This window comes from Cebus imitator, unplaced genomic scaffold (genome assembly GCF_001604975.1).
Source record: "Cebus imitator isolate Cc_AM_T3 unplaced genomic scaffold, Cebus_imitator-1.0 Scaffold219, whole genome shotgun sequence".
Lineage (NCBI taxonomy): Eukaryota > Metazoa > Chordata > Mammalia > Primates > Cebidae > Cebus > Cebus imitator.
The window spans coordinates 3,562,453-3,573,914 of record NW_016107534.1 but is presented as its reverse complement, the minus strand read 5'-3'; the positions used below and the strand labels follow the sequence as shown (position 1 = coordinate 3,573,914).

Below are 11,462 nucleotides of genomic sequence, written 5' to 3'. Positions count from 1 at the left end.
TATGTTAGATGTAATTATGACCTTATGATTGTCTTTATTTGAAGATTATGTATGCATGCTCTCAAGAGATAAGTATGAGTTCAAGTTGACAAGGGGTGGACTTGTGATGGTTAATACTGAGTGTCAACTTGATTGGATTGAAGGATACAAAGTATTGGTCCTGGGTGTGTCTGTGAGGGTGTTGCAAAAAGAGATTAACATTTGAGTCAGTGGGCTGGGGAAGGCAGATCCATCCTTAATCTGGTGGGCACACTCTAATCAGCTGACAGCAAGCATAAAACAGGCAGAAAAACACGAAAAGGAGAGACGGGCCCAGCCTCCCAGCTCACATCTTTCTCTCGTGCTGGATGCTTCCCACCCTTGAACATCGGACTCCAAGTTCTTGAGTTTTGGGACTCAGACTAGCTCTCCTTGCTCCTCAGCTTGCAGACAGCATATTGTGTGAACTTGTGATTGTGTAACTTAATACTTAATAAACTCCCCTTTATACATATATGTTTATCTATCCTATTAGTTCTGTCCCTCTAAGAGAACCCTAACTAATACAGAGAGGATGAAGGATCATACTTTGTTTTAGCCTTTTACTAGATCAGGCTGGGATATCATAGAAGGAAAAAGCAGGTTTCTGTGAGTAAAGATCTGGAATTACCTTGAGTCTTGAAATCTTCTTCAAAGCATCTCCTGTTATTGGTGAATTCCAGGCTCTCAGTGTAACTATACAATTCTGTGGCAGGAAAGAACATAACAGTCACATTCAGGAGATCCTTAAAGAAGAGGCCCAAGGTAGAGAGGGTGGCATGAAAGAGCTGAAGCTTCTAACACATTCCTGTGTCCAATTCAATCCAAAGCCAGCTTCCTCCTTTTCAGAGCAGTTAAAAATAGCTGCTTGTGTCCCTGGGTGATTAAACCATCAAACCTGTCCTCCTCCTGCCAGCTGGCTGCTGCAGCAGAGAAGACAGCCTTCAACATTTGGTGAGGCCAGGAGGAGGATTGGAGCACAGAGAGCTTAATCTCACCACTCCTGTTTCTCAGAGTTATGACTCCTGCTTTGTCAACCCGACCAGGAACTATCCTATCTCTAAGGGAAGAGGAGGGCAACACAACTCCTGAAACTCAGAGGAAAGATCCTTGTGCTGTTCCAGGAAACCAGGGCAAGGGCTGAAAAGTAACTGCTGGATGGCTCTTCAGGATTGGAGCCAGTTCATTCTCTCCCTGCTGTTTCCTCAAAGGGTATAGAAGTTTAGATTCCTGCCTACAGCCACTAGGCAGATGCTACAAAAAAACACCTAGAGAACAGCTATGATTGCCAAAGGGCTGCTGTACCCAGGAAAATCTAACTTTGCTAGCAGCAGCCTCTCAGTACAAAATGCAGAAAGCTTATGAGAAATAAAAATGCTGGCCATGTGTGGTGGCTGACACTGATAGGATTATAATCCCAGCACTTTGGGAGGCTGAGGCAGGAGGATTGCTTGAGGCCAGGAGTTTGAAACTAGTCTGGGCGACATAGCATGACCCCATCTCTACAAAAAGTTTAAACATTAGCCAGGTGTAGTGGCACATGCCTTTTACTAGATCAGGCTGGGATCAGCCTCCAAGTCCTAGTTACTTGGGAGGCTGAGGTGGAAGGATCGTTTGAGCTTAGAAGTTTGAGGCTTTAGTAAGCTATGATCATGTCACTGCACTCCAGTCTGGGGTAACAGAATGAGACTCTGTCTGTTAAAAAGAAATAAAAATAATGTCCTTTCCTACACACACACACACACACACACACACATACACTCTCTCTCTCTCTCTCTCTCTCTCTATATATATATATATATATATATACACACACACACACATACACACCCTCATCTTACAGAAGATGAAGAACTGAAATAGAGAAGTCAACAGATGATAGAACAGATTTCCTTTAAATCTCTGCTCCCTACCTGAGACCCTTCCTGGAAATTTAACTAGGTCACAGGTAATTCACAAAGCAAGAGAAATTCACTTATGTTCCAGCCAGCTGTCTAATGGTTGAGAAACACCCTGTCTGGAAGTCAGGGCTTTTGAGTCCTGAGCTCCAGAAACCAGGCGTGACCAGAGGCAAATCCCATCTCTGAATTTTAAATTCTTCAGTCTTTAGTGGAGGAGGTGAATATATGTATCTTTAGAGTAAAGCACTACAAGCCCAATCAGAAAAGTGAGCAAGGCTATTAGGTACCGAACTTTAGTTTTATTCTTTTTATTTTTAAATTTTAGATCATGAATTTTCATATACAGGTAAGGTAAGTACAGAATAGTACATTTAAGACACCTGTGTACTATCTTCTACGCAGGTAAAAATGTTAGCATTTGTTATATATGCTTCAGACTGCTCTCAGTCGATCTTATTCCCTTCTCCAGAGGACACTGCTATAATGAAATTGGTGTGTATCCTTCACATGCCTATTTTTCTACTTTTACTATATGCATAGGTGCCTGTAAACATATGATATTGCTCTGTTTAAAATTTTTTTTATCCAAGCAGTATCATATTGTATAAATTCTTGTTACTGCTCTTTTCTCCCAGTTTTGTCTTTAGCATTTATTATTATTATTTTTTTTTAGATGGAGTCTGGCTGTGTCACCTAGGCTGGAGTGCAGTGGTGTGATCTTGGCTTAACTGCAACCTCTGCTTCCCGCGTTCAGGCAATTCTCTTGTCTCAGCCTTCCAAGTAGCTAGGACTACAGGCACATGCCACGATGCCTGGCTAATTTTTATATTTTTAGTAGAGACGGGATTTCACCATATTGGTCAGACCATGTCTCTAAAAAGAAGAAGAAATATCTTGATTTAGATCAATTATTTAAATGGCTATTCAATAGCCTACTGCACTAATAGCTATAGTTTATCCATTTCCCTACTGATGGGCATTGTAGGTTGCTTTCCAACTTTTTAAACTGATAAACAAGGCTGCAATAAATATCTTTCTACATTTTCTTGTGCCCAAGTGTAATTTTCTTTAGAGTGGATATCTAGGAGTAGATTTGTTGGGTCATAATATGTGCACATTTTCAACTCTACAAGATATAAGCAAACTGCTTTTCAATTTTATACTCTGCTCTCCCATGTCTAGCAGTGCATAAAAGTACTAATTTCTCTGCACCCTCACCAACCCCAGGCTTTTAAGTTTTGCAACCTCATGATTGTGAAATAATATTTTATTCTTTTAATTTCCTTTTCCCCATTTACTAATAAAGTTCAACGTCTTTTCATGTAGTTATTGACCATTTGGCTTTTTCTTCTATAAATTCCCATTTATTATATTCTTTGCCCACTTCTCTATTGGGTTGTTCATCTCTCTCCTCTCATATATATATCATATTCCCATTATGAATTCTAATCCTTTGCTGGTTATAAAACTTAGCTCTCTATTTCCCTGTCACTCATCACAAAATTTATTCCCTGTGCTTATGCACAAAAACTTCTTTAAAAGTGTTTGTCTCTTTTCTCTGAAAAAGCATGTCTCAAAGTGTCACTTCCATGTGACAGAATATTTAACTTTCACACCATCTCCACCCAAAGCTCATTTATTAATAACTGGCATTCACAGCACATGTTACATGGAGGCACTTAATGTGATGAGATCATGTTTACCCTAAGCTAAAAATCCAGACAGAGAGAAGCAGTCCATCACTAAAAGAAGAATGGAATCACTTAACCTCAGTTCATAAACATCCAAGCAGAACTCCACTATAATGGATGCAGGTGACATGTCCAGCCTTGCTCAGCTGGCCAGTTGACTATAGAGTTTTTTCCTCAGACTTTACTGAGATTTTAATAAGGGGCAGAGGCGAGGGAAGAAGGAAAAGATGGAGGTAGAGGAGACAAAGAAAAAAGAGATGGCATGGGAGAGAAAGAGGGCAGCAGAAGGAGGCGGGCAAAGATATGGGTGACAGGAAGAAAAGAGAGGAAGAATAGGGAGAAGATGGAGAGAAAACTGATTTGAGAGTGTATCAAATCAGTTATTTTCAAAGAGAATAAAGAAGAGTGAGCAGGAAAGAGTGATAGCATGACAGAATGAAGAATACTATAGCCAAGGAGAGTCACAGAAGGAAATGTGAAGACAAAGAGATTTTTACTACTCTGGGGTGGTGAGAAAAAGGAATGTGGAGAACAGCTTTTGTTCAATAGCCACTTGGTGAGAACAGACAAGCTTCCAGGGAGATCACAGTCCCCTTCCCTCTCCTCCTGGACATTCTTCTACTAGCTACTGACCCATCTACCTCATACCTGACAACTCTGCTGCATGCCCATCTGCATCTCCATACTCGAACTCCAGAGTGGGACAGTCTACAGAGCCCTGTAACAGAGAAATTTTGTTAGTAACTGAGATAACCTGGGAAAAGGGGTTACCAAGGGAAGATTGTACCCTTATTTATCTTTTTCCCCTCATGGAGGCCAAGATTAGACCAGAGAGTCAGTTAAGAGAGTACTATTTGGGTCTTTCATCTCAGAGGTACCCTTTGTCAAGCCAAAACTTGAGGCTCAGTGAAGGGGCTAAGGATTCCTATCCAAATCAGAAAGTCTGAATAAAGGGCCCAGATCTCAAACACATATGAAAGCTACAGTCTATGTCCACATCTAATCTACATGAACACAGACTACAGGAGCATCTAGCTAATTTATATAAAATCGAGACAGACAGAAATAAAGATTAACTGGATTCTAGCTTCAGTTCTGTCATCAACCCACTGTATGATATAGGTCAAGTCTCATGTTGTGGATCATAGTTCCTCATTCTTAAAATGAGATTCTTTAGCTCTAATATTCCACAACTTTAGGATTGTCAAATAACACAACATCTCCACTCCAAATTGTAGTAGAGATTAGATTTCCTATGATGTTGTATGTATAAATTTATAATCCTATTAAATATATTTTAATTAATCCCACCTTCTAACTTATTTAAGCATTTTGGTATATTTCCTTCCAGTATACGTTAATATTGTGAATTTTTAAAACTCTCAGTCTCAGCTCTGTCACATACTTTTTGATCTTGGATAAGTTAACCTCTCTGTGCCTCAGTGTGACATAAAAAATATGGTACAGAGCTCCTGAAACTCTTAGAAGTTCCTGAGTGATAGGAATGTCAGCTATTCATAATGAGTCACTGTCAGCTTTACCACAATTTATGCTCATGAGGTGACTTATGTTAGGAAAGACCAAGCACATGATTAAAGGTTTTAATTTTCATCACCAGCCCCATGTTCAGGGAGGGGAGGGGTACTACAGATTAAGTCCAGTCATGTGGTCAATAGTTTAATCATGCCTAGGTAATGAAACACCATATGAAAACCCAGAAACAACTAGGTTCAGGCAGCTTTTGGGTTGGGGAACAAACAGATGTGCTAGGAGAGTGGTGCCCAGGGAGGCTATGGAAGCTCGGCACCACCCAGCCCCACACCTCGTCCTATGCATCTGTTCCATCTGGCTGTTCCTGAGTTGTATCCTTTAGTGTAAAATTACAGTCATAAGTACATGCTTTCCTGGATTCTGTAAGTTATTCTAGCAAATTATGGAATCTGAAGGGAGGATCATGATAACCACTTAATTTGTAGTTGGCCAGGCCGAAGTGTGAATAGCTTGGGGACCCCATCTATGGCTGGCACCCAAAGCGGGGCCTTGTAGGACTGAGCCCTTAACTTGTGAGGTCTGTGCTAATTCTAGGTAGTTAGTGTTTGAATTGAAATGAATTGTAGGACATCCAGTTGGTGTCAGGAAATTGTTGGAAAATGACCTGCTCGATTTTCCCATCTGTAAAATGAGGATAATAACAGGACTTACTTCACAGGGTTATTGTAAGGACTAAATGAGCTAATACAGGAAAGGCACTTAGCATACCGCCCAGCACTTCGTAACACTATGTGGGTGGTTATTCTATTTATGATTTTAATATTATATTATAAAGGCATTCTTCTCATATTACTATTAGTTTAAATGGTTGTATAAATGGATGTACATTTATTGGTTTACTTAACCAGTTCCTTATTGTTGAATATTTTAATTATTTTTAATTTTCCTTTATTATATGCATGAAACTGTTGTAGAATTATACTTTTTTCTATATTTAGGATATCTCCTAAGCATAGATTTTTTTTTTATAAAGAAAACAAATGAATCAAATCTTATGAACATTTTTAAGGCTCTTTGTATATGACAAGTTGCTTCCCCAAAACATGCCAATTTATACTGTCAACAAGGCAAACCATGTTTAAATACACTATGGCAAAGACTTCTAAACTTTTGGATTATAGAGAACAGTAGGGAAAAAGAAAAAGGTGGAGAGTGGGAAATGACATAGCGTTGTTGCTGTTTTATTCTGATGGGTAAGGACTTAAAAAATTTTTTTTTAAATTCAAAAAAGAATCATTTAAACCCCCAAAATGAAGGACAGAATCTCAGAATAAAGAATAGTCATTACAAACTGCTTTTCAAACTTTTTGGAAAAATGATACATTTACACGCACACAAAATCTGGAACACATTTTTAACAAAATATTTATCTTTACTGCATGTGATGCACTGATTTTTCTATTATTTTCTTTCTTTTTTTTTAAAGAGAGGGTCTTCCTCTCACCCAGGCTAGAGTGCAATGGCACAATCACAGCTCACTGCAGCCTCAACCTCCTAGACTCAAGTGATTCTCCCGCTTCAGCCTCCCGAGCAGCTGGGACAACAGATGTGCACCACCATGCCTGGCTAAATTTTTCTTGTTTTTTATTTTTTGTAGAGACAGGGTCTGCCTACATTTCTCAGGCTGGTCTCGAATCCCTGAGCCGAAGCTATCCTCCTGCCTTAGCCTCCCAAAGTGTTGCGATAATAAGCATGATTCATCATGCTGGGTTATTTTATTTCTTAAAATAAAAATTTTAGCCTCAATTAACATGCTGCACCCTATAGCAGTTTCAAAAACATTGTTTTAAATTGTGTATCTCCTTAAATTTAATATATTAAACTAAATTTTTATAAAAACTCACTTTGATGACCTGAATTTTCTGCATTTTACCACAGACTAGTTAAAACTTTGTCAAGGAGTTTGAGATCAATAAACTAGATCAGGTTAAAAGAGGCCTGAGGTGAATCCTTTTGTTAGGTTAGGACTCTTCTTATTAAGCAAACAATTGCTTTAGCTTCCTTTTTAGGTTGGGATGTTCACACACTAAGCCACTGGGAGAAGGTAGGTCAACAGTGCTCCCATAAACAGTGATACATGACGAGGCTCTCTTGACTTGTGCCACAGTAATTCTCTTCTAGTGATTTTCTAAAAGCCCTAGAGAGAGGAAGAAAAAAAAAAAAAACAAAAACAAAAACCTATCTTCTCTAAGGGCTGCCTTCCACAGGAAAGCAAAAAGAGGGAGAAAAGAAAAGCAGATCTCGAATCTGGGTACTGTGGTGATAGAGGATGTACTGGCAGGTAAAAGGAGTTCTGCTACAGCAGAAGGTAGAGGAAAGCTAATCTTTCCAGCCAGGGTTTTGGCGGGCAATGAGCCCAGACAGAGATGATAGCTGCAGTTGTTCATTTCCAGGCATGAAGAGTGCAGCTGCAGACGATCAGCAGGTAAACTGCAGCGCAGGTGGAAAGCTTTTGAGTCTCTGGACACTGCAAAGTACTGGCAAAAGACCATACTATCAGAGGCTTTGCCTGAAGAAGGCTTGACAGGTGGGGAACAGATTGCAACTTTAGAAGGGACACCCAGGAAGAGACTTTTATTCCCCCCATAGAACATATCATTCTGAAATTATTTTATTTACTCACAATTTGTCTCTCTACAGCCAAAGACCCTATCTTCTTCCCTGATGTATCCCTACCACCTAAAACAGTGGCTGGCAGATAGAAAGTCCTCAATAAATAATTGTTGTATTAATGAATGGCTCATCTCCCCAAAAAGCATTTGAGCGAGAACAATGTCTTTGTGGGGGAAGGAGGTCCAGGGTGCCCTAAAAGACCAGACTCATCTTGAGGTAGGGAGGGAGATGATGTGGTGGATATAATCTAGCAAGACAGGAGGGCTGCGCTCTGCCTCTGCAAGGTGATGACTTTGAGCTTGTCTTTTTACCTCCACTTCTACCTTAAAAAAAAAAAAAAAAAAAAAAAGAATGGATTCCTCCTACTCTGCCTACATCAAAATGGGAAGCATACATGAAATCACTTTGGAAACTGAAATGCTATTCAAATGGTAAGGCAAGATCTGGGCTGCCAAAGACCTGGCTTCTAGAACCAGCTCTACCACTTGATGATGAGGATGATGACAATAATATACTAGGAGCTACTATGTACTGACCAATTACATGCATTGTGGCTGCACCGTGCCAAAAAGTTTGTAGTCAATTATCTCATTTTTATTTTATCACAACCTTCTGAGGCAGGCAGTGTTAATTTCATTTTACAGATGAAGAAACTGGAACTCAGAGGGGTTCGGTAATCACACAGGTAGTAAATGGTAGGGCTGAGATTCAAAACCTGGTCTGACTGACTCCAAAGCCTGGTGTTCCTGACCGCAAACTGTGCCAGATGTCTGATCTTTGGCAAGTCATTCCTGTTCCTTTTAGGTCTGTAAAATGAAAGGGCTATACCAGATGATCTCCGCAGACCCCGCCACATGTGACATTTTGTCGTCTATTCTGATCCCCGCTCAGGTCCAACTGATAGAAACTGCCTAGATTAGGGGGTAGGGGAGTGTTCATAATTCGATGCTTTCATCTTCCTAGATAGGATTTCTTCTTTTCAGGAGAGGAGGAAGAGATGGAAATATTCTTACTCCTGTCTGTATGCTGGGACTGCTCCCGCCAGGTAGCCTCTGCTGGACTGCTGAATCCCGTCTCGCTCAGCCCTCACAGGCAGGGGGCCTGATGTCCGCGGAAGGCGCTCCCTAAATGGCCTAAGACTTACGGGGAGAAGGCGGCGAGCAGGCGACGGGCAGAAGTCCCCCGGCCCATGCGGATCGGCCCCGGGGCCCGCCGCAGGCAGCCTGGGAGGGGGAGAGCGGCTGCCCACTCGCCAACCCGGCCTTCCCGCAGCTGAGCTCCGGCCTCCCGCCCCTCAAGCCAGTCACTTAACCTCTCCGCTCCCGTTCCCCCATCTATAAACTGGGATTGGAAATTCTGTTTCAAGGAGCTGCAGCGATTAAGTGAGACAAATATTTGTAAAGTATTTGGTCCGCTCAATGTCGCCCTCACCTTCGTGCAGCGGGGGGAGGCCACAGGGCTAGAAAGACCCCAACCCGCGGCAGGAGACGTGCGGACAAGGGTCGGGGCCGCAGAGCCCAGTGTCCAGCAGCGAGGACCCCGCAGGCGCACACTGCGCGGGGCTCACGAAGCGCGCCGAGGGCTCCCGGGCCAAGGCCGAATCGCCTCAGCCGCCGCTTCCCGCCCGCAGGCGTCTCCGGGCCCCAATCGAAGGTCTGGGGCTCCTCACCTCTGACTCCCGCCGCTGGCTTCGGAACGCTTCGCGGCCCTTGGGCGCCGCCTGCTTCCCTTTGCCGCTGCCGTTGCCATTGCCACTGGCTGGCGGGACTCCGTTCCCAGGCGCGGCGAGGTCCTCCATGCAGCTGGTCAGCGGCTCCCCTCAGGGTTCAGCTCGCTCTGCCCGGGGCGACCCCACAGCCGCGCGCCGGGAGCCAGGCCCGCCTCCTCCGCCACTATTGGCTACAGCTGCTCGCCGCAGCCCCGCCCCGCGAGGCGATTGGCTGCTCCACCGGCCGGAGCGGGACTCGAGGAGGTGGGGGCTCATTGAAGAGATTTGGGGGGATCTTTTCAGTCCTGCGGCACTGCTGGCAGCGGGAGACTCCTAGGTTAGCTCCAGGCTTCACACCCGCGGAATGCGGGCCCTTGAGCTCCGGCGGGTTATCTCTGTGCTCCTCACTCGGTATCTCACAGCATTCACCCCCGCCCCCTGTAGCGACCTTTTCCGTAGCTCTAGTCTCCGCCTCCTGCTCCACCGCAGTCTGTTTCCCTAACATCATCGACCTGGACCCCCAAATCCCGGCTTCTGCACGCGTCCCACATCCCGCTTAGTCGCGGGGGAGGGATGGCACCACGAAGTGGCCAGGGACACCGCCCGAAACGAGGGACTCGCTGTGTCGGGAAGCTGAGAATTCTGTGTTTCTCTGAAGAGAACGCATCTCTCCCGGAGCGAGGGTTCGGCTGGGAGAAGGGGTCAAGGGGTGGGATGGGGACGTTTTTCCATCACTGAAATTGCTGGTGGCCTCGGGGCTGCTCCTGTCATCTGCCCTTTCTGCTGTAGGGGCCTCTTCCTCATGGTGTGAGCTGGGCAGCAAATGCTGAGTGGAGAGCAAGTCCCCACCCTCACCCGCTCGCCAGTCCTTTCTTTCCTTCCTCTCTTTTCTAAGAGGCTTCCTAAGGGCTCAGTGTTACTGGAGGCAAAAGAGGCTGTTTGATCTGCTCTCCCCTGAATTTAAAAAGCAGCTTGTAGTAAATATGTAGACAGTCTGGCTTGGTAATAGAAGCCCCAAAGACCTAGGCTCCGGGGAACGGGTGGAACCAAATCACTCTCCCCAGCCTGGTCGCTTTAGGAAGGGTCTGGGGGGTTGTGCTTGGTGCCAGGAACTGCAGTAGGCGCTTTCCAGATATCACATGATACTCCCCGAGAGGGTATTTTTACGAATCCAGTGTTACTGATGAGGAAACCGGCACTTGCAGATCCTCCCTGCAGTTCCCAAGGTATCATATTCTGTCTTGTCTCAGGGTCTTTCCCGTGCTGTTCTCTGGAGGAGGTTGTCTTCTGTTCCCCTGGTTGATTCCTTTTCTCCCATAAAGACTCTAGTTAGTTATCACCTCCTTCTCCACAAAGCTTTCCTTTGGCCCTCAACTCACTCAGGCTATGTTGGTGTCAAGCCAGTTCTGCCTGGAACCAAAATCCTAACATTTTCCACTATATACCCAAAGCAAGGGGCCTAAAGGAATTACTCCACATTCCCATATCTTAGAGACAACTCTATCCCTTTCTTACCATCTCTCTCACGTTTCCCTTTGTCAGTTTGTAGGTGAAAGAGCAAGTTTAAGAGCACTCTTTGGAGCTTTTTGGGTTTTCTCTCCCTGATCCCCAATACCTCCTCACTGTACCCACCCATATTCCCTTTCCTCTTCCAGTCCCACTCACCACCCACATATAGGCTCCTTGAGAGTAAGAACAAATCTAGCTCATTTTTGTATGCCTAATTTATGTACGTTTAATGCAGGGTTTCACAGTCTCTATTCTATTGACAACTGGGGCTAAATACTTATTGTAGGGGGCTGTCCTGTGCATTGTAGGATGCTTAGCAGAATATCTAGCCTCTCTTCACTAGTCTCCCTAGTGTGACAACCAAAATGTCTCCAGATACTGGAAAATGTCCTGGGGGGGGGGGTCAGTTTACAGAATTGAATTGATATGAATTTCCAAGAAAGTCCCTGGCTCAAGGCCTAAACTACTTGA

At 44.0% G+C, this 11,462-nt stretch overlaps 1 protein-coding gene across 1 annotated transcript in view; it reads right to left on the bottom strand.

Annotated features, from left to right (window-relative positions):
• STRIP2 (striatin interacting protein 2) overlaps positions 1-9,648 on the bottom strand; it is a 51,956-nt gene extending 42,308 nt beyond the window's left edge. The window contains exons 1-3 of the mRNA XM_017549544.2: positions 9,444-9,648; positions 4,259-4,328; positions 650-724 (exon numbers count right to left, since the gene is read on the bottom strand). Coding sequence (XP_017405033.1) covers positions 650-724; positions 4,259-4,328; positions 9,444-9,572 — 274 coding nt within the window. The 5' untranslated portion in view covers positions 9,573-9,648. The remainder of the gene's footprint in view (positions 1-649; positions 725-4,258; positions 4,329-9,443) is intronic.
• Positions 9,649-11,462: the final 1,814 nt, after the last annotated feature.